Raw genomic sequence first — 24,361 nt, 5'->3', positions numbered from 1 at the left:
GTCTCACTTTCTTGTAACTGCAATACAGGCCTCTGAGTAAACAACTAAGACTGGCCTACCTAAAGCATCCATTAAAGACAATCGAGTGTTTCAAAAAGCAATATTGAATTCCTGTCAGATCCGGGCTAGAACCTGCTCAGTTTCGGTGGGAAGCCAGGCTTTTGTCCTCGGACGCCACAGTAGAACATATATGTTTAGGCTTGATAAAACGGTCCATTTGGAAAGGCAGCAAATTCTGAGGGGCTCAAAATGCCCCTCAGAATGAGCTACCACCTGTATTCCATTACAGTGTACTCAAGCTATAGCAAATCTCTCCCACATTTTCTGCTAGTGTGAAAACACGCTATTGGCCTCTCTAAATAATCTTCCAATAGCAATCAAGTGTTTTTCCGCCAAAAAAGTCTCAATTTCTTGTAACTGCAATACAGGCCACTGAGTAAACAACTAAGACTGGCCTACCTAAAGCATCCTTTAAAGACATTCGAGTGTTTCAAAAAGCAATATCCAATACATGTTACAACTGGGCTAGAACCCACTTACTTTCGGTTGGTAGCCAGGTTTTGGTACTGTGACGCCACAGCACAACAGATATGTTTAAGTTTGATAAAACAGTCCATATGGAAAGGCAGCAAATTCTGAGGGGCTCAAAATGCCCCTCAGGATACCATCTGTATTGCATTAGAGTGTACTCAAACTATAGCAACTTTCTCCCACATACTCTGGAAGTGTGAAAACACCCTACTGGCCTCACTAAATAATCTTCCAATAACAATCAAGTTTAAAAAAAAAAGTCTCACTTTCATGTAACTGCAATACAAGCCTGTGAGTAAACAACTAAGACTGGCCTACCTAAAGCATCCATTAAAGACAATCGAGTGTTTCAAAAAGCAACATTGAATTCCTGTCAGATCCGGGCTAGAACCTGCTCAGTTTCTGTGGGAAGCCAGGCTTTTGTCCTGGGACGCCACAGTAGAACATATATGTTTAGGCTTGATAAAACGGTCCATATGGAAAGGCGGCAAATTCTGAGGGGCTCAAAATGCCCCTCAGAATGAGCTACCACCTGTATTCCATTACAGTGTACTCAAGCTATAGCAACTCTCTCCCACATTTTCTGCTAGTGTGAAAACACGCTACTGGCCTCTCTAAATAATCTTCCAATAGCAATCAAGTATTTTTTTCCCCAAAAAAGTCTCACTTTCTTGTAACTGCAATACAGGCCTCTGAGTAAACAACTAAGACTGGCCTACCTAAAGCATCCATTAAAGACAATCGAGTGTTTCAAAAAGCAATATTGAATTCCTGTCAGATCCGGGCTAGAACCTGCTCAGTTTCAGTGGGAAGCCAGGCTTTTGTCATGGGACGCCACAGTAGAACATATATGTTTAAGCTTGATAAAACGGTCCATATGGAAAGGCAGCAAATTCTGAGGGGCTCAAAATGCCCCTCAGAATGAGCTACCACCTGTATTGCATTAGAGTGTACTCAAACTATAGCAACTCTCTCCCACATATTCTGCTAGTGTGAAAACACGCTACTGGCCTCTAAATAATCTTCCAATACCAATCAAGTTTTTTTTTTTTTTTTCAAAAAAGTCTCACTTTCTTGTAACTGCAATACAGGCCTCTGAGTAAACAACTAAGACTGGCCTACCTAAAGCATCCTTTAAAGACAATCGAGTGTTTCAAAAAGCAATATTGAATTCCTGTCAGATCCGGGCTAGAACCTGCTCAGTTTCGGTGAGAAGCCAGGCTTTTGTCCTGGGACGCCACAGTAGAAAATATATGTTTAGGCTTGATAAAACGGTCCATATGGAAAGGCAGCAAATTCTGAGGGGCTCAAAATGCCCCTCAGAATGAGCTACCACCTGTATTCCATTACAGTGTACTCAAGCTATAGCAACTCTCTCCCACATATTCTGCTAGTGTGAAAACACGCTACTGGCCTTTCTAAATAATCTTCCAATAGCAATCAAGTTTTTTTTTTTCCCCAAAAAGTCTCACTTTCTTGTAACTGCAATACAGGCATCTGAGTAAACAACTAAGACTGGCCTACCTAAAGCATCCTTTAAAGACAATCAAGTGTTTCAAAAAGCAATATCTAATACATGTTACAACTGGGCTAGAACCCACTTACTTTCGGTTGGAAGCCAGGCTTTGGTACTGTGACGCCACAGTACAAACAGATATGTTTAGGTTTGATAAAACGGTCCATATGGAAAGGCAGCAAATTCTGAGGGGCTCAAAATGCCCCTCAGAATGAGCTACCACCTGTATTGCATTAGAGTGTACTCAAACTATAGCAACTTTCTCCCACATATTCTGCTAGTGTGAAAACACCCTACTGGCCTCTAAATAATCTTCCAATACCAATTAAGTTTTTTTTTTTTTTTCCCAAAAAAGTCTCACTTTCTTGTAACTGCAATACAGGCCTCTGAGTAAACAACTAAGACTGGCCTACCTAAAGCATCCTTTAAAGACAATCGAGTGTTTCAAAAAGCAATATCCAATACATGTTACACCTGGGCTAGAACCCACTTACTTTCGGTTGGTAGCCAGGCTTTGGTACTGTGACGCCACAGTACAACAGATATGTTTAGGTTTGATAAAATGGTCCATATGGAAAGGCAGCAAATTCTGAGGGGCTCAAAATGCCCCTCAGAATGAGCTACCATCTGTATTGCATTAGAGTGTACTCAAACTATAGCAACTTTCTCCCACATATTCTGCTAGTGTGAAAACACCCTACTGGCCTCACTAAATAATCTTCCAATAACAATCAAGTTTAAAAAAAAAAAAGTCTCACTTTCATGTAACTGCAATACAAGCCTGTGAGTAAACAACTAAGACTGGCCTACCTAAAGCTTCCATTAAAGACAATCGAGTGTTTCAAAAAGCAATATTGAATTCCTGTCAGATCCGGGCTAGAACCTGCTCAGTTTCGGTGGGAAGCCAGGCTTTTGTCCTGGGACGCCACAGTAGAACATATATATTTAGGTTTGATAAAACGGTCCATATGGAAAGGCAGCAAATTCTGAGGGGCTCAAAATGCCCCTCAGAATGAGCTACCACCTGTATTCCATTACAGTGTACTCAAGCTATAGCAACTCTCTCCCACATTTTCTGCTAGTGTGAAAACACCCTACTGGCCTCTCTAAATAATCTTCCAATAGCAATCAAGTTTTTTTCCCCCAAAAAAAGTCTCAATTTCTTGTAACTGCAATACAGGCCTCTGAGTAAACAACTAAGACTGGCCTACCTAAAGCATCCATTAAAGACAATCGAGTGTTTCAAAAAGCAATATCCAACACATGTTACAAGTGGGCTAGAACCCACTTAGTTTTGCTTGGAAGCCAGGCTTTGGTACTGTGACGCCACAGTACAACAGATATGTTCAGGCTTGATAAAACGGTCCAAATGGAAAGGCAGCAAATTCTGAGGGGCTCAAAATGCCCCTCAGAATGAGCTACCATCTGTATTGCATTAGAGTGTACTCAAACTATAGCAACTTTCTCCCACATATTCTGCTAGTGTGAAAACACCCTACTGGCCTCACTAAATAATCTTCCAATAACAATCAAATTAAAAAAAAAAAAAGTCTCACTTTCATGTAACTGCAATACAAGCCTGTGAGTAAACAACTAAGACTGGCCTACCTAAAGCATCCATTAAAGACAATTGAGTGTTTCAAAAAGCAATATTGAACTCATGTCAGATCCGGGCTAGAACCTACTCAGTTTCGGTGGGAAGCCAGGCTTTTGTCCTCGGACGCCACAGTAGAACATATATGTTTAGGCTTGATAAAACGGTCCATATGGAAAGGCAGCAAATTCTTAGGGGCTCAAAATGCCCCTCAGAATGAGCTACCACCTGTATTCCATTACAGTGTACTCAAGCTATAGCAACTCTCTCCCACATATTCTGCTAGTGTGAAAACACGCTACTGGCCTCTCTAAATAATCTTCCAATAGTAAACAAGTTTTTTTTTTCCAAAAAAAGTCTCACTTTCTTGTAACTGCAATACAGGCCTCTGAGTAAACAACTAAGACTGGCCTACCTAAAGCATCCTTTAAAGACAATCGAGTGTTTCAAAAAGCAATATCTAATACATGTTGCAACTGGGCTAGAACCCACTTACTTTCGGTTGGAAGCCAGGCTTTGGTACTGTGACGCCACAGTACAAACAGATATGTTTAGGTTTGATAAAACGGTCCATATGGAAAGGCAGCAAATTCTGAGGGGCTCAAAATGCCCCTCAGAATGAGCTACCACCTGTATTGCATTAGAGTGTACTCAAACTATAGCAACTCTCTCCCACATATTCTGCTAGTGTGAAAACACCCTACTGGACTCACTAAATAATCTTCCAATGACAATCAAGTTAAAAAAAAAAAAAAAAAAAGTCTCACTTTCATGAAACTGCAATACAAGCCTGTGAGTAAACAACTAAGACTGGCCTGTCTAAAGCATCCATTAAAGACAATCGAGTGTTTCAAAAAGCAAAATTGAACTCCTTTCAGATCCGGGCTAGAACCTGCTTATTTTCGGGGGGAAGCCAGGCTTTGGTCCTAGGACGCCACAGTAGAACATATATGTTTAGGCTTGATAAAACAGTCCATATGGAAAGGCAGCAAATTCTGAGGGGCTCAAAATGCCCCTCAGAATGAGCTACCATCTTTATTGCATTAGAGTGTACTCAAACTATAGCAACTTTCTCCCACATATTCTGCTAGTGTGAAAACACCCTACTGGCCTCACTAAATAATCTTCCAATAACAATCAAGTTTAAAAAAAAAAAAGTCTCACTTTCAGGTTAATGCAATACAAGCCTGTGAGTAAACAACTAAGACTGGCCTACCTAAAGCATCCATTAAAGACAATCGAGTGTTTCAAAAAGCAAAATTGAATTCCTGTCAGATCCGGGCTAGAACCTGCTTAGTTTCGGTGGGAAGCCAGGCTTTGGTCCTAGGACGCCACATGTGGAACATATATGTTTAGGCTTGATAAAACGGTCCATATGGAAAGGCAGCAAATTCTGAGGGGCTCAAAATGCCCCTCAGAATGAGCTACCACCTGTATTCCATTACAGTGTACTCAAGCTATAGCAACTCTCTCCCACATTTTCTGCTAGTGTGAAAACACGCTACTGGCCTCTCTAAATAATCTTCCAATAGCAATCAAGTATTTTTTTCCCCAAAAAAGTCTCACTTTCTTGTAACTGCAATACAGGCCTCTGAGTAAACAACTAAGACTGGCCTACCTAAAGCATCCATTAAAGACAATCGAGTGTTTCAAAAAGCAATATTGAATTCCTGTCAGATCCGGGCTAGAACCTGCTCAGTTTCAGTGGGAAGCCAGGCTTTTGTCCTGGGACGCCACAGTAGAACATATATGTTTAAGCTTGATAAAACGGTCCATATGGAAAGGCAGCAAATTCTGAGGGGCTCAAAATGCCCCTCAGAATGAGCTACCACCTGTATTGCATTAGAGTGTACTCAAACTATAGCAACTCTCTCCCACATATTCTGCTAGTGTGAAAACACCCTACTGGACTCACTAAATAATCTTCCAATAACAATCAAGTTTTTTTTTTTCCCAAAAAAGTCTCACTTTCTTGTAACTGCAATACAGGCCTCTGAGTAAACAACTAAGACTGGCCTACCTAAAGCATCCTTTAAAGACAATCGAGTGTTTCAAAAAGCAATATCCAATACATGTTACAACTGGGCTAGAAACCACTTACTTTCGGTTGGTAGCCAGGTTTTTGTACTGTGACGCCACAGTACAACAGATATGTTTAAGTTTGATACAACGGTCCATATGGAAAGGCAGCAAATTCTGAGGGGCTCAAAATGCCCCTCAGAATGAGCTACCATCTGTATTGCATTAGAGTGTACTCAAACTATAGCAACTTTCTCCCACATATTCTGCTAGTGTGAAAACACCCTATTGGCCTCACTAAATAATCTTCCAATAACAATCAAGTAAAAAAAAAAAAAAAAAGTGTCACTTTCATGTAACTGCAATACAAGCCTGTGAGTAAACAACTAAGACTGGCCTACCTAAAGCATCCATTAAAGACAATCGAGTGTTTCAAAAAGCAATATTGAATTCCTGTCAGATCCGGGCTAGAACCTACTCAGTTTCGGTGGGAAGCCAGCCTTTTGTCCTGGGACGCCACAGTAGAACATATATGTTTAGGCTTGATAAAACGGTCCATATGGAAAGGCAGCAAATTCTGAGGGGCTCAAAATGCCCCTCAGAATGAGCTACCACCTGTATTCCATTACAGTGTACTCAAGCTATAGCAACTCTCTCCCACATTTTCTGCTAGTGTGAAAACACCCTACTGATCTCTCTAAATAATCTTCCAATAGCAATCAAGTTTTTTTTTCCCAAAAAAGTCTCACTTTCTTGTAACTGCAATACAGGCCTCTGAGTAAACAACTAAGACGGGCCTACCTAAAGCATCCTTTAAAGACAATCGAGTGTTTCAAAAAGCAATATCCAATACATGATACAAATGGGCTAGAACTCACTTAGTTTTGCTTGGAAGCCAGGCTTTGGTACTGTGACGCCACAGTACAACAGATATGTTCAGGCTTGATAAAACGGTCCAAATGGAAAGGCAGCAAATTCTGAGGGGGTCAAAATGCCCCTCAGAATGAGCTACCATCTGTATTGCATTAGAGTGTACTCAAACTATAGCAAATTTCTCCCACATATTCTGCTAGTGTGAAAACACCCTATTGGCCTCACTAAATAATCTTCCAATAACAATCAAGTAAAAAAAAAAAAAAAAGTCTCACTTTCATGTAACTGCAATACAAGCCTGTGAGTAAACAACTAAGACTGGCCTACCTAAAGCATCCATTAAAGACAATCGAGTGTTTCAAAAAGCAATATTGAATTCCTGTCAGATCCAGGGCTAGAACCTGCTTAGTTTCGGTGGGAAGCCAGGCTTTGGTCCTGGGACACCACAGTAGAACATATATTTTTAGGCTTGATAAAATGGTCCATATGGAAAGGCAGCAAATTCTGAGGGGCTCAAAATGCCCCTCAGAATGAGCTACCACCTGTATTCCATTACAGTGTACTCAAGCTATAGCAACTCTCTCCCACATTTTCTGCTAGTGTGAAAACACGCTACTGGCCTCTCTAAATAATCTTCCAATAGCAATCAAGTATTTTTTTCCCCAAAAAAGTCTCACTTTCTTGTAACTGCAATACAGGCCTCTGAGTAAACAACTAAGACTGGCCTACCTAAAGCATCCATTAAAGACAATCGAGTGTTTCAAAAAGCAATATTGAATTCCTGTCAGATCCGGGCTAGAACCTGCTCAGTTTCGGTGGGAAGCCAGGCTTTTGTCCTCGGACGCCACAGTAGAACATATATGTTTAGGCTTGATAAAACGGTCCATTTGGAAAGGCAGCAAATTCTGAGGGGCTCAAAATGCCCCTCAGAATGAGCTACCACCTGTATTCCATTACAGTGTACTCAAGCTATAGCAAATCTCTCCCACATTTTCTGCTAGTGTGAAAACACGCTATTGGCCTCTCTAAATAATCTTCCAATAGCAATCAAGTGTTTTTCCGCCAAAAAAGTCTCAATTTCTTGTAACTGCAATACAGGCCACTGAGTAAACAACTAAGACTGGCCTACCTAAAGCATCCTTTAAAGACATTCGAGTGTTTCAAAAAGCAATATCCAATACATGTTACAACTGGGCTAGAACCCACTTACTTTCGGTTGGTAGCCAGGTTTTGGTACTGTGACGCCACAGCACAACAGATATGTTTAAGTTTGATAAAACAGTCCATATGGAAAGGCAGCAAATTCTGAGGGGCTCAAAATGCCCCTCAGGATACCATCTGTATTGCATTAGAGTGTACTCAAACTATAGCAACTTTCTCCCACATACTCTGGAAGTGTGAAAACACCCTACTGGCCTCACTAAATAATCTTCCAATAACAATCAAGTTTAAAAAAAAAAGTCTCACTTTCATGTAACTGCAATACAAGCCTGTGAGTAAACAACTAAGACTGGCCTACCTAAAGCATCCATTAAAGACAATCGAGTGTTTCAAAAAGCAACATTGAATTCCTGTCAGATCCGGGCTAGAACCTGCTCAGTTTCTGTGGGAAGCCAGGCTTTTGTCCTGGGACGCCACAGTAGAACATATATGTTTAGGCTTGATAAAACGGTCCATATGGAAAGGCGGCAAATTCTGAGGGGCTCAAAATGCCCCTCAGAATGAGCTACCACCTGTATTCCATTACAGTGTACTCAAGCTATAGCAACTCTCTCCCACATTTTCTGCTAGTGTGAAAACACGCTACTGGCCTCTCTAAATAATCTTCCAATAGCAATCAAGTATTTTTTTCCCCAAAAAAGTCTCACTTTCTTGTAACTGCAATACAGGCCTCTGAGTAAACAACTAAGACTAACCTACCTAAAGCATCCATTAAAGACAATCGAGTGTTTCAAAAAGCAATATTGAATTCCTGTCAGATCCGGGCTAGAACCTGCTCAGTTTCAGTGGGAAGCCAGGGTTTTGTCCTGGGACGCCACAGTAGAACATATATGTTTAAGCTTGATAAAACGGTCCATATGGAAAGGCAGCAAATTCTGAGGGGCTCAAAATGCCCCTCAGAATGAGCTACCACCTGTATTGCATTAGAGTGTACTCAAACTATAGCAACTCTCTCCCACATATTCTGCTAGTGTGAAAACACGCTACTGGCCTCTAAATAATCTTCCAATACCAATCAAGTTTTTTTTTTTTTTTTCAAAAAAGTCTCACTTTCTTGTAACTGCAATACAGGCCTCTGAGTAAACAACTAAGACTGGCCTACCTAAAGCATCCTTTAAAGACAATCGAGTGTTTCAAAAAGCAATATTGAATTCCTGTCAGATCCGGGCTAGAACCTGCTCAGTTTCGGTGAGAAGCCAGGCTTTTGTCCTGGGACGCCACAGTAGAAAATATATGTTTAGGCTTGATAAAACGGTCCATATGGAAAGGCAGCAAATTCTGAGGGGCTCAAAATGCCCCTCAGAATGAGCTACCACCTGTATTCCATTACAGTGTACTTAAGCTATAGCAACTCTCTCCCACATATTCTGCTAGTGTGAAAACACGCTACTGGCCTTTCTAAATAATCTTCCAATAGCAATCAAGTTTTTTTTTTTCCCCAAAAAGTCTCACTTTCTTGTAACTGCAATACAGGCATCTGAGTAAACAACTAAGACTGGCCTACCTAAAGCATCCTTTAAAGACAATCAAGTGTTTCAAAAAGCAATATCTAATACATGTTACAACTGGGCTAGAACCCACTTACTTTTGGTTGGAAGCCAGGCTTTGGTACTGTGACGCCACAGTACAAACAGATATGTTTAGGTTTGATAAAACGGTCCATATGGAAAGGCAGCAAATTCTGAGGGGCTCAAAATGCCCCTCAGAATGAGCTACCACCTGTATTGCATTAGAGTGTACTCAAACTATAGCAACTTTCTCCCACATATTCTGCTAGTGTGAAAACACCCTACTGGCCTCTAAATAATCTTCCAATACCAATTAAGTTTTTTTTTTTTTTTTTCCCAAAAAAGTCTCACTTTCTTGTAACTGCAATACAGGCCTCTGAGTAAACAACTAAGACTGGCCTACCTAAAGCATCCTTTAAAGACAATCGAGTGTTTCAAAAAGCAATATCCAATACATGTTACACCTGGGCTAGAACCCACTTACTTTCGGTTGGTAGCCAGGCTTTGGTACTGTGACGCCACAGTACAACAGATATGTTTAGGTTTGATAAAATGGTCCATATGGAAAGGCAGCAAATTCTGAGGGGCTCAAAATGCCCCTCAGAATGAGCTACCATCTGTATTGCATTAGAGTGTACTCAAACTATAGCAACTTTCTCCCACATATTCTGCTAGTGTGAAAACACCCTACTGGCCTCACTAAATAATCTTCCAATAACAATCAAGTTTAAAAAAAAAAAGTCTCACTTTCATGTAACTGCAATACAAGCCTGTGAGTAAACAACTAAGACTGGCCTACCTAAAGCTTCCATTAAAGACAATCGAGTGTTTCAAAAAGCAATATTGAATTCCTGTCAGATCCGGGCTAGAACCTGCTCAGTTTCGGTGGGAAGCCAGGCTTTTGTCCTGGGACGCCACAGTAGAACATATATATTTAGGTTTGATAAAACGGTCCATATGGAAAGGCAGCAAATTCTGAGGGGCTCAAAATGCCCCTCAGAATGAGCTACCACCTGTATTCCATTACAGTGTACTCAAGCTATAGCAACTCTCTCCCACATTTTCTGCTAGTGTGAAAACACCCTACTGGCCTCTCTAAATAATCTTCCAATAGCAATCAAGTTTTTTTCCCCCAAAAAAAGTCTCAATTTCTTGTAACTGCAATACAGGCCTCTGAGTAAACAACTAAGACTGGCCTACCTAAAGCATCCATTAAAGACAATCGAGTGTTTCAAAAAGCAATATCCAACACATGTTACAAGTGGGCTAGAACCCACTTAGTTTTGCTTGGAAGCCAGGCTTTGGTACTGTGACGCCACAGTACAACAGATATGTTCAGGCTTGATAAAACGGTCCAAATGGAAAGGCAGCAAATTCTGAGGGGCTCAAAATGCCCCTCAGAATGAGCTACCATCTGTATTGCATTAGAGTGTACTCAAACTATAGCAACTTTCTCCCACATATTCTGCTAGTGTGAAAACACCCTACTGGCCTCACTAAATAATCTTCCAATAACAATCAAATTAAAAAAAAAAAAAGTCTCACTTTCATGTAACTGCAATACAAGCCTGTGAGTAAACAACTAAGACTGGCCTACCTAAAGCATCCATTAAAGACAATCGAGTGTTTCAAAAAGCAATATTGAACTCCTGTCAGATCCGGGCTAGAACCTACTCAGTTTCGGTGGGAAGCCAGGCTTTTGTCCTCGGACGCCACAGTAGAACATATATGTTTAGGCTTGATAAAACGGTCCATATGGAAAGGCAGCAAATTCTTAGGGGCTCAAAATGCCCCTCAGAATGAGCTACCACCTGTATTCCATTACAGTGTACTCAAGCTATAGCAACTCTCTCCCACATATTCTGCTAGTGTGAAAACACGCTACTGGCCTCTCTAAATAATCTTCCAATAGTAAACAAGTTTTTTTTTTCCAAAAAAAGTCTCACTTTCTTGTAACTGCAATACAGGCCTCTGAGTAAACAACTAAGACTGGCCTACCTAAAGCATCCTTTAAAGACAATCGAGTGTTTCAAAAAGCAATATCTAATACATGTTGCAACTGGGCTAGAACCCACTTACTTTCGGTTGGAAGCCAGGCTTTGGTACTGTGACGCCACAGTACAAACAGATATGTTTAGGTTTGATAAAACGGTCCATATGGAAAGGCAGCAAATTCTGAGGGGCTCAAAATGCCCCTCAGAATGAGCTACCACCTGTATTGCATTAGAGTGTACTCAAACTATAGCAACTCTCTCCCACATATTCTGCTAGTGTGAAAACACCCTACTGGACTCACTAAATAATCTTCCAATGACAATCAAGTTAAAAAAAAAAAAAAAAAAAAGTCTCACTTTCATGAAACTGCAATACAAGCCTGTGAGTAAACAACTAAGACTGGCCTGTCTAAAGCATCCATTAAAGACAATCGAGTGTTTCAAAAAGCAAAATTGAACTTCTTTCAGATCCGGGCTAGAACCTGCTTATTTTCAGGGGGAAGCCAGGCTTTGGTCCTAGGACGCCACAGTAGAACATATATGTTTAGGCTTGATAAAACAGTCCATATGGAAAGGCAGCAAATTCTGAGGGGCTCAAAATGCCCCTCAGAATGAGCTACCATCTTTATTGCATTAGAGTGTACTCAAACTATAGCAACTTTCTCCCACATATTCTGCTAGTGTGAAAACACCCTACTGGCCTCACTAAATAATCTTCCAATAACAATCAAGTTTAAAAAAAAAAAAGTCTCACTTTCAGGTTAATGCAATACAAGCCTGTGAGTAAACAACTAAGACTGGCCTACCTAAAGCATCCATTAAAGACAATCGAGTGTTTCAAAAAGCAAAATTGAATTCCTGTCAGATCCGGGCTAGAACCTGCTTAGTTTCGGTGGGAAGCCAGGCTTTGGTCCTAGGACGCCACATGTGGAACATATATGTTTAGGCTTGATAAAACGGTCCATATGGAAAGGCAGCAAATTCTGAGGGGCTCAAAATGCCCCTCAGAATGAGCTACCACCTGTATTTCATTACAGCGTACTCAAGCTATAGCAACTCTCTCCCACATATTCTGCTAGTGTGAAAACACGCTACTGGCCTCTCTAAATAATCTTCCAATAGCAATCAAGTTTTTTTTCCCCAAAATAGTCTCACTTACTTGTAACTGCAATACAGGCCTCTGAGTAAACAACTAAGACTTGCCTACCTAAAGCATCCTTTAAGGACAATCGAGTGTTTCAAAAAGCAATATCTAATAGATGTTACAACTGGGCTAGAACCCACTTACTTTCGGTTGGAAGCCAAGCTTTGGTACTGTGACGACACAGTACAAACAGATATGTTTAGGTTTGATAAAACGGTCCATATGGAAAGGCAGCAAATTCTGAGGGGCTCAAAATGCCTCTCAGAATGAGCTACCACCTGTATTGCATTAGAGTGTACTCAAACTATAGCAACTCTCTCCCACATATTCTGCTAGTGTGAAAACACCCTACTGGACTCACTAAATAATCTTCCAATAACAATCAAGTTTAAAAAAAAAAAAAAAAATCTCACTTTCATGTAACTGCAATACAAGCCTGTGAGTAAACAACTAAGACTGGCCTACCTAAAGCATCCATTAAAGACAATCGAGTGTTTCAAAAAGCAATATTAAATTCCTGTCAGATCCGGGCTAGAACCTGCTTAGTTTCGGTGGGAAGCCAAGCTTTGGTCCTGGGACGCCACAGTAGAACATATATGATTAGGCTTGATAAAATGGTCCATATGGAAAGGCAGCAAATTCTGAGGGGCTCAAAATGCCCCTCAGAATGAGCTACCACCTGTATTCCATTACAGTGTACTCAAGCTATAGCAACTCTCTCCCACATTTTCTGCTAGTGTGAAAACACGCTACTGGCCTCTTTAAATAATCTTCCAATAGCAATCAAGTTTTTTTTTCCCCAAAAAAGACTCACTTTCTTGTAACTGCAATACAGGCCTCTGAGTAAACAACTAAGACTGGCCTACCTAAAGCATCCATTAAAGACAATCGAGTGTTTCGAAAAGCAATATTGAATTCCTGTCAGATCCGGGCTAGAACCTGCTCAGTTTCGGTGGGAAGCCAGGCTTTTGTAATGGGACGCCACAGTAGAACATATATGTTTAGACTTGATAAAACGGTCCATATGGAAAGGCAGCAAATTCTGAGGGGCTCAAAATGCCCCTCAGAATGAGCTACCACCTGTATTCCATTACAGTGTACTCAAGCTATAGCAACTCTCTCCCACATATTCTGCTAGTGTGAAAACACGCTACTGGCCTCTAAATAATCTTCCAATACCAATCAAGTTTTTTTTTCCCCAAAAAAGTCTCACTTTCTTGTAACTGCAATACAGGACTCTGAGTAAACAACTAAGAGTGGCCTACCTAAAGCATCCTTTAAAGACAATCGAGTGTTTCAAAAAGCAATATCCAATACATGTTACAAGTGGGCTAGAACCCACTTACTTTCGGTTGGTAGCCAGGCTTTGGTACTGTGACGCCACAGTACAACAGACATGTTTAGGTTTGATAAAACGGTCCATATGGAAAGGCAGCAAATTCTGAGGGGCTCAAAATGCCCCTCAGAATGAGCTACCATCTTTATTGCATTAGAGTGTACTCAAACTATAGCAACTTTCTCCCACATATTCTGCTAGTGTGAAAACACCCTACTGGCCTCACTAAATAATCTTCCAATAACAATCAAGTTTAAAAAAAAAAAAGTCTCACTTTCAGGTAACTGCAATACAAGCCTGTGAGTAAACAACTAAGACTGGCCTACCTAAAGCATCCATTAAAGACAATCGAGTGTTTCAAAAAGCAAAATTGAATTCCTGTCAGATCCGGGCTAGAACCTGCTTAGTTTCGGTGGGAAGCCAGGCTTTGGTCCTAGGACGCCACATGTGGAACATATATGTTTAGGCTTGATAAAACGGTCCATATGGAAAGGCAGCAAATTCTGAGGGGCTCAAAATGCCCCTCAGAATGAGCTACCACCTGTATTTCATTACAGCGTACTCAAGCTATAGCAACTCTCTCCCACATATTCTGCTAGTGTGAAAACACGCTACTGGCCTCTCTAAATAATCTTCCAATAGCAATCAAGTTTTTTTTCCCCAAAATAGTCTCACTTACTTGTAACTGCAATACAGGCCTCTGAGTAAACAACTAAGACTTGCCTACCTAAAGCATCCTTTAAGGACAATTGAGTGTTTCAAAAAGCAATATCTAATAGATGTTACAACTGGGCTAGAACCCACTTACTTTCGGTTGGAAGCCAAGCTTTGGTACTGTGACGACACAGTACAAACAGATATGTTTAGGTTTGATAAAACGGTCCATATGGAAAGGCAGCAAATTCTGAGGGGCTCAAAATGCCTCTCAGAATGAGCTACCACCTGTATTGCATTAGAGTGTACTCAAACTATAGCAACTCTCTCCCACATATTCTGCTAGTGTGAAAACACCCTACTGGACTCACTAAATAATCTTCCAATAACAATCAAGTTTAAAAAAAAAAAAAAAAATCTCACTTTCATGTAACTGCAATACAAGCCTGTGAGTAAACAACTAAGACTGGCCTACCTAAAGCATCCATTAAAGACAATCGAGTGTTTCAAAAAGCAATATTAAATTCCTGTCAGATCCGGGCTAGAACCTGCTTAGTTTCGGTGGGAAGCCAAGCTTTGGTCCTGGGACGCCACAGTAGAACATATATGTTTAGGCTTGATAAAATGGTCCATATGGAAAGGCAGCAAATTCTGAGGGGCTCAAAATGCCCCTCAGAATGAGCTACCACCTGTATTCCATTACAGTGTACTCAAGCTATAGCAACTCTCTCCCACATTTTCTGCTAGTGTGAAAACACGCTACTGGCCTCTTTAAATAATCTTCCAATAGCAATCAAGTTTTTTTTCCCCCAAAAAAGACTCACTTTCTTGTAACTGCAATACAGGCCTCTGAGTAAACAACTAAGACTGGCCTACCTAAAGCATCCATTAAAGACAATCGAGTGTTTCGAAAAGCAATATTGAATTCCTGTCAGATCCGGGCTAGAACCTGCTCAGTTTCGGTGGGAAGCCAGGCTTTTGTAATGGGACGCCACAGTAGAACATATATGTTTAGACTTGATAAAACGGTCCATATGGAAAGGCAGCAAATTCTGAGGGGCTCAAAATGCCCCTCAGAATGAGCTACCACCTGTATTCCATTACAGTGTACTCAAGCTATAGCAACTCTCTCCCACATTTTCTGCTAGTGTGAAAACACGCTACTGGCCTCTCTAAATAATCTTCCAATAGCAATCAAGTTTTTTTTTCCCCAAAAAAGTCTCACTTTCTTGTAACTGCAATACAGGCCTCTGAGTAAACAACTAAGACTGGCCTACCTAAAGCATCCTTTAAGGACAATCGAGTGTTTCAAAAAGCAATATCCAATAAATGTTATAACTGGGCTAGAACCCACTTAGTTTCGGTTGGAAGCCAGGCTTTGGTACTGTGACGCCACAGTACAACAGATATGTTTAGGCTTGATAAAACGGTCCATATGGAAAGGCAGCAAATTCTGAGGGGCTCAAAATGCCCCTAAGAATGAGCTACCACCTGTATTCCATTACAGTGTACTCAAGCTATAGCAACTTTCTCCCACATATTCTGCTAGTGTGAAAACACCCTATTGGCCTCACTAAATAATCTTCCAATAACAATCAAGTTAAAAAAAAAAGGTCTCACTTTCATGTAACTGCAATACACGCCTGTGAGTAAACAACTAAGAATGGCCTACCTAAAGCATCCATTAAAGACAATCGAGTGTTTCAAAAAGCAAAATTGAATTCCTGTCAGGTACGGGCTAGAACCTGCTTAGTTTCGGTGGGAAGCCAGGCTTTGGTCCTAGGACGCCACAGTAGAACATATATGTTTAGGCTTGATAAAACGGTCCATATGGAAAGGCAGCAAATTCTGAGGGGCTCAAAATGCCCCTCAGAATGAGCTACCACCTGTATTCCATTACAGTGTACTCAAGCTATAGCAACTCTCTCCCACATATTCTGCTAGTGTGAAAACACGCTACTGGCCTCTAAATAATCTTCCATTACCAATCAAGTTTTTTTTTTTTTTCCAAAAAAAGTCTCACTTTCTTGTAACTGCAATACAGGCCTCTGAGTAAACAACTAAGACTGGCCTACCTAAAGCATCCTTTAAAGACAATCGAGTGTTTCAAAAAGCAATATTGAATTCCTGTCAGATCCGGGCTAGAACCTGCTCAGTTTCGGTGGGAAGCCAGGCTTTTGTCCTGGGACACCAAAGTAGAACATATATGTTTAGGCTTGATAAAACGGTCCATATGGAAAGGCAGCAAATTCTGAGGGGCTCAAAATGCCCCTCAGAATGAGCTACCATCTGTATTGCATTAGAGTGTACTCAAACTATAGCAACTTTCTCCCACATATTCTGCTAGTGTGAAAACACCCTATTGGCCTCACTAAATAATCTTCCAATAACAATCAAGTTAAAAAAAAAAAAAAGGTCTCACTTTCATGTAACTGCAATACAAGCCTGTGAGTAAACAACTAAGACTGGCCTACCTAAAGCATCCATTAAGGAAAATCGTGTGTTTCAAAAAGCAATATTGAATTCCTGTCAGATCCGGGCTAGAACCTGCTGAGTTTCGGTGGGAAGCCAGGCTTTGGTACTGGGATGCCACAGTAGAACATATATGTTTAGGCTTGATAAAACGGTCCATATGGAAAGGCAGCAAATTCTGAGGGGCTCAAAATGCCCCTCAGAATGAGCTACCATCTGTATTCCATTACAGTGTACTCAAGCCATAGCAACTTTCTCCCACATATTCTGCTAGTGTGAAAACACCCTATTGGCCTCACTAAATAATCTTCCAATAACAATCAAGTTAAAAAAAAAAAAGGTCTCACTTTCATGTAACTGCAATACAAGCCTCTGAGTAAACAACTAAGACTTGCCTACCTAAAGCATCCTTTAAGGACAATCGAGTGTTTCAAAAAGCAATATCCAATACATGTTACATCTGGGCTAGAACCCACTTAGGTTCGGTTGGAAGCCAGGCTTTGGTACTGTGACGCCACAGTACAACAGATATGTTAAGGCTTGATAAAACGGTCCATATGGAAAGGCAGCAAATTCTGAGGGGCTCAAAATGCCCCTCAGAATGAGCTACCATCTGTATTGCATTAGAGTGTACTCAAACTATAGCAAATTTCTCCCACATATTCTGCTAGTGTGAAAACACCCTACTGGCCTCACTAAATAATCTTGCAATAACAATCAAGTTTAAAAAAAATAAAATAAAAAAAAAAGTCTCACTTTCATGTAACTGCAATACAAGCCTATGAGTAAACAACTAAGACTGGCCTACCTAAAGCATCCATTAAAGACAATCGAGTGTTTCAAAAAGCAAAATTGAATTCCTGTCAGGTACGGGCTAGAACCTGCTTAGTTTCGGTGGGAAGCCAGGCTTTGGTCCTAGGACGCCACAGTAGAACATATATGTTTAGGCTTGATAAAACGGTCCATATGGAAAGGCAGCAAATTCTGAGGGGCTCAAAATGCCCCTCAGAATGAGCTACCACCTGTATTCCATTACAGTGTACTCAAGCTATAGCAAATCTCTCCCACATTTTCTGCTAGTGTGAAAACACGCTATTGGCCTCTCTAAATAATCTTCCAATAGCAATCAAGTGTTTTTCCGCCAAAAAAGTCTCAATTTCTTGTAACTGCAATACAGGCCTCTGAGTAAACAACTAAGACTGGCCTACCTAAAGCATCCTTTAAAGACAATCGAGTGTTTCAAAAAGCAATATCCAATACATGTTACAACTGGGCTCGAACCCACTTAGTTTTGGTTGAAAGCCAGGCTTTGTTACTGTGACGCAACAGTACCACAGATATGTTCCGGCATGATAAAACGGTCCAAATGGAAAGGCAGCAAATTGTGAGGGGCTCAAAATGCCCCTCAGAATGAGCTACCACCTGTATTCCATTACAGTGTACTCAAGCTATAGCAACTCTCTCCCACATATTCTGCTAGTGTGAAAACACGCTACTGGCCTCTCTAAATAATCTTCCAATAGCAATCAAGTGTTTTTCCCCCAAAAAAGTCTCACTTTCTTGTTTACTCAGAGGCCTGTATTCTGCCCTACAAAACAAAAAGGCAGTAACTGCATTTTTGGTCAAAAATGAGTTATTATCATTTTCATGACATTCAAGGCATCCTTTGTTATGTGACAAAAAATATTATCTCAAATGTGTGTCGTTTTGGTGAAAAATGGTAGTCGTTTGTACAGTAACTGCAAAAAGGCCTAGTGAAACAAAGCATGAGTACAGTAACATCCATTACTGTATTCTTGTTTTGTTTTACCCAACAAAAAATAACCGTGTTGCTACGCAGCGCAGTTACTGTTTCCATGGTGAACACACACAGCTGATTTAGCGGCATCCTCACGAGACGGTTTTAACATTTGCGATTTCACCCTTCTAACTTCCCACAAATTTTGTTTGAGATGGCACAAAGCAGGGGAAAGAAGATGGTCGAACTGGCGTTGAAAAGAAAATACCCGGAGAATGGTAAGTAACAGTGACAGATTAAACATTTAGAGGCTAGGCTATCACAATATAAACACCTGTCAGCCGCCAGGGCGGGACTTCCTCTCAGAGGTCCATTCAGAAAGCATTATGCTAATTAACAGGCGATGTTTCAAATAGCTTTGCTTACCTCCCCCTGATCCTCCCTGCTCCTAGCTGTAACTTTATCCTCTGTAACTTCACATCATCGCCGATGCCATGTCATCATTTTGTTGTTCATGACACAAAGTTATAATCCAATCAGCGGTGGAAAAATATTCAATAACTAGAAAAGCACTCGGAGAGCATAATAACCGCGGTCAATGTAGCATTACAAATTCCAAATGTCCCGTGTTCCGGATCACCACCAAAATGTAGTCATCTGTTCCTTGTCCTAATACCCATGTTGTCCGAAAATGTCATCCAAATCCGTACAGTACTTTTCGAATTATCTTACTAACGAACAGACAGAGAAACGGCAACAGGTGTCTGTTCAACTTAAAACGCACTCTCTTCGCGTCCGCTGTTTGAAGACTATGTCCGCTGTTTAAAGACTATGTCCGCTGTTTAAAGAAATTAGTGAGTTGTGAGCAAAACTGACACCTTTCTCTTTACTGTAAGCATCATGCTTTCAACAAAAACAAACTTCTGCAGAGCGAGTCGGCAGTTATTTACGACCCCCCTTAGCGCTCAGGCTCAACACATTGGTTCCTGTTCCTAAGCATTTATTTATTGCACGGTTTGTTCTTCTAAATATAAAATTATATATTTAATTTGGATTCCCCTTAATTATATTAACCTATGAAAATGTTTCCCTCTGCATTACTGCAAGCTTCTGTTTTATCCTATTATTGTAGGATAATACAACTTACAACCTAATGTAACTTATAAAGCCAGGCTGCGTTTTTTGTATGTTGGCTTTTCTTTCTTCATTTTCATTAAGGGTTAAAAATTATTAATTTATTATTGTGTTAGTCATTATTTAGGCATTTATTAATTAATTAAACTTTATTAAAATTATTCCCTGTACAATTAAATATTATGATATACAGACATCGATATATAGCCTACATATGTTGATCAGAGTGAAGATGTTGTCCTGTAGGTCCATATAATAATAATTAATAATAAATACTAATAATACTAATAATAATAATAATAATAATTTGTTGCAGTAGCCTACACAGACAGACAGACAGACACAGACAGATGTGGATTTACATTCATGCCACTAATTTTCTCTCTTTTTCATTTAAGATACACATGTAGGTATTCCATCAAAGAGGCAGCAAGTCCTGCCCCCCGCTGAAACAATGGAGTGGACCATCCTGGACACTTTCCTGGATACCACCAGCGTGGACAGCTTATATGATGACATTACAGACCTAGATTATGTCCCAACCCCTACGATGGCACAGACTGAAGTGGAACTTGGAGACCCAGGAGAACAAGTGCAAGAGCCCCAGCCAGAGCCCCAGCCAGAGCCCCAGCCAGAGCCACAGCCAGGGCCACAGCCTGATGTTGAATCACGTCGACCACCAATGAGAGAGCCATGTGGTGCCAAATGTCGAAGAAGGTGTACAGACCATATTTCAGAGGAAAGACGGAGGGAGATATGGAGTCAGTACTGGGAGATGACCTACACAGAAAGACGATCATGGATGTTTTACTCAGTTACCCCAATGCCAACCAAAAGAATAACAACCGGCCCAGAAAGTCGCCGTGGCCGCTCATTTATCTACCGCCTGCAAAACCAGAAAGGAGAGCCAAGACAGGTCTGCAAAATGTTTTTCCTGTCATCATTGGGCTACCACCCTAAAAATGACAGTCTCGTTATTTCCATGATGGGGAAGTCGAACACCAGGCCACTGGTTCCATCCAAGGACCAGAGAGGAAGGCAGGCTGCAGTCAACAAGATAGACGTGAAGACCCTTGATGACCACATTGAGTCCTTCCATCCTTGTGTGAGCCATTACAGACGGGAGCATGCCCCAAATCGACGGTACCTGCCAAGTGACATCACAATTAAGATGATGCATTCAGACTACCTGGATAAAGGAAACGCCTGCTCCTATGAAGCATACAGGAAGATGGTAAAAGACAAAAAAATCAGCTTTGCCAAACTTGGGGAGGAGCAATGTGAGGACTGTTTGGAACATGCAGAACATGTGAACTGCCACACAGGGGAGACTGAAAGCTCAGATTGCCCAGAGTGCCTAAGGTGGAACAAACATAAGCAGTCTGCCCTAGAGAGCCGCCAAAGCTACCAGGCAGATGCAGAGAGGGACTGGCCGGACATGACATCAGTTCGGAGTGTGGACCTCCAGAAGGTGATAATGCTGCCACGGATGCCAGGAGTCAAGTCAGCAGTATTTACTCGTCGCATCGTGGCATACCACGAAACATTTGCCTCAGTGGGGAAAAAAACAAACAAAAAAAACACCATCTCTGTATTGTGGCACGAGGGAATGGCTGGGCGAAGTGCCGCGGAAATTACATCAGCATATACAACTGCATTGGAGAAGGAGCGGGATGTACGCCACACCATATTCTGGGTGGACAACTGCAGTGCACAGAATAAGAACTGGTGCCTTCTATCCTCACTTGTCACTCTTGTGAACAGTGACACCATTTCACAGGAGGACATCACACTAAAGTTTTTTGAGAGGGGACACACGTTCATGAGCGCAGACAGTTTCCACCATGGTGTCGAGCAGCAAATGAGGAGCCGTCCAGGTGGTGTGGTCTACGACTTTGAGGACTTTGTGAGTGTTGTGGCAAGCTCCAACTCCAGGAAGGTGGATGTTATCAAATTGGAGAATGCCAATGTGCTAGATTGGAGGGATGGCCACTCCACCGTCAAGGTCAAGAAAGCGCAAGCACCAAAGCTTGGGGAGATGGCGGAGATACAGGTGCGGCGTGGCTCCAAGAGCCTCTTTTACAAGCTGTCCCATACGGAGAATGAATTTATGGAATTGGACTTCCTCATGAAGAAATTCTCGCTGAAGGTGCCCACTCTTTTGCGACCACAGAATAGAGGGGTTGAGGAGGTCAAGAAGAGAGACATCCTCTGTAATCTTTGTCACCTCATGCCACCAAACAGGAGGGTGTTCTGGTATTCCCTGCCTGTGAGCAATGTTTTGGAGGATGAGGAGTAATAACCATATGAAATGTGGTGTTCATCAATTATTTGTATTATTATTATCATCATTATTTATTTATTTATTCATTCATTCATTCATTCATTCATTTATTTATTTATTTATTTATTTATTTATTTATTTATTTATATATATATATATACACACACACAATCTATTATTAAATGTATGTTTACTAATTTGAAATATCTGTCCCATGTATTCATTTCATTCAGTACTTTATGTTTATAAACCTACTGAAACAGATACTGCACCATATAAAATCATCAACTTGTTTATCTTAGTTATCATCATAAGAGTACAAAAAGCGTTAGAAACACTTAGGCAACATGATTTTGTTTTGCTCTGTTGAATTGGAGTTTAACTTGCCTATATTGCTCCAAAGAAAAGTTGTTTTGCAATGCTTTAACATGAATGTGATTTGTAGGTATAGCAGATACTACATTACAGATTGAGAAACACCCCCAGAGACACATTAATCTAATACTCACACATAATAATGTGGTCCTATTCAAAATAAATTGTCCCCATTTGGGCCTTGATACAGCTTAGCAATGTGAGACTTTAAGCAGCCGTTTCAGCACCAGAACAGCTTCCGGGTGGAAAATATTGACCTACAATGGTCAAATTAATTTGGGTTTGGTATATCCATGTTCAGAAAAACAAATGGTTCCAATTATTTCAAATACAGTAAAATACAGTAATATATCTAACACACCCAGAGCCCAAGTTGTGGCAAAATAGTTCTTGGAGAATCTGTAGTTACTGCCTTTTTCCTTGGCATGGTGCCACGTTTTTGGTAAGTAATACAAAGCAAGAATACAGTAACTGCAAAATAGGGGTAAAATACCAAATTAAAAATGAGGATTGATATGTACAAAAATAAAACTAATATAAAGTAACAAAAAAGCCACATGTCCAATAATCTACCTACAACTACTTAGGCTGGATGACAGGATAACTTTAAAGTCATTTTTCTCAGTTCTGCACTCTGCGTAGTTACTGCCTTTTTGCTTTGTAGGGCAGTATTGCAGTTACAACTAAGACTTGCCTACCTAAAGCATCCTTTAAGGACAATCGAGTGTTTCAAAAAGCAATATCCAATACATGTTACAACTGGGCTAGAACCCACTTAGTTTCGGTTGGAAGCCAGGCTTTGGTACTGTGACACCACAGTACAACAGATATGTTCAGGCTTGATAAAACGGTCCATATGGAAAGGCAGCAAATTCTGAGGGGCTCAAAATGCCCCTCAGAATGAGCTACCATCTGTATTGCATTAGAGTGTACTCAAACTATAGCAACTTTCTCCCACATATTCTGCTAGTGTGAAAACACCCTATTGGCCTCACTAAATAATCTTCCAATAACAATCAAGTAAAAAAAAAAAAAAAAGTCTCACTTTCATGTAACTGCAATACAAGCCTGTGAGTAAACAACTAAGACTGGCCTACCTAAAGCATCCATTAAGGACAATCGAGTGTTTCAAAAAGCAATATTGAATTCCTGTCAGATCCAGGCTAGAACCTGCTGAGTTTCAGTGGGAAGCCAGGCTTTGGTACTGCGACGCCACAGTACAACAGATATGTTTAGGCTTGATAAAACGGTCCATATGGAAAGGCAGCAAATTCTGAGGGGCTCAAAATGCCCCTCAGAATGAGCTACCACCTGTATTCCATTACAGTGTACTCAAGCTATAGCAACTCTCTCCCACATATTCTGCTAGTGTGAAAACACGCTACTGGCCTCTAAATAATCTTCCAATACCAATCAAGTGTTTTTCCCCCAAAAAAGTCTCACTTTCTTGTAACTGCAATACAGGCCTCTGAGTAAACAACTAAGACTGGCCTACCTAAAGCATCCTTTAAAGACAATCGAGTGTTTCAAAAAGCAATATCCAATACATGTTACAAGTGGGCTAGAACCCACTTAGTTTAGCTTGTAAGCCAGGCTTTGGTACTGTGACGCCACAGTACAAAAGATATGTTCAGGCTTGATAAAACGGTCCATATGGAAAGGCAGCAAATTCTGAGGGGCTCAAAATGCCCCTCAGAATGAGCTACCACCTGTATTCCATTACAGTGTACTCAAGCTATAGCAACTCTCTCCCACATATTCTGCTAGTGTGAAAACACGCTACTGGCCTCTAAATAATCTTCCAATACCAATCAAGTTTTTTTTTTTTTTTTCCCAAAAAAGTCTCACTTTCTTGTAACTGCAATACAGGCCTCTGAGTAAACAACTAAGACTGGCCTACCTAAAGCATCCTTTAAAGACAATCGAGTGTTTCAAAAAGCAATATCCAATACATGTTACAAGTGGGCT

At 40.7% G+C, this 24,361-nt stretch overlaps 1 protein-coding gene across 1 annotated transcript; it reads left to right on the top strand.

The window, feature by feature from the left end:
- Positions 1-18,447: 18,447 nt before the first annotated feature.
- LOC137085252 (uncharacterized) lies at positions 18,448-22,063 on the top strand. The gene is made up of 2 exons (XM_067451806.1): positions 18,448-18,878; positions 20,133-22,063. Exons 1-2 carry the CDS (start codon positions 18,815-18,817, stop codon positions 22,031-22,033), a joined length of 1,965 nt encoding a protein of 654 aa, XP_067307907.1. The 5' UTR covers positions 18,448-18,814; the 3' UTR covers positions 22,034-22,063.
- Positions 22,064-24,361: the final 2,298 nt, after the last annotated feature.

The sequence above is a fragment of the Pseudorasbora parva genome, chromosome 8 (assembly GCF_024679245.1).
Source record: "Pseudorasbora parva isolate DD20220531a chromosome 8, ASM2467924v1, whole genome shotgun sequence".
Taxonomy (NCBI): Eukaryota; Metazoa; Chordata; class Actinopteri; order Cypriniformes; family Gobionidae; genus Pseudorasbora; species Pseudorasbora parva.
This window is presented reverse-complemented; position numbering and strand designations above follow the sequence as displayed.

Bases quoted from the DNA above. Each gene is read 5' to 3' on its own strand.
- LOC137085252 (XM_067451806.1), top strand. From the start codon at position 18,815: ATGGCACAAAGCAGGGGAAAGAAGATGGTCGAACTGGCGTTGAAAAGA. The intron at 18,879-20,132 runs GTAAGTAACAGT...TTTTCATTTAAG, and splicing joins AAGAAAATACCCGGAGAATG to ATACACATGTAGGTATTCCA.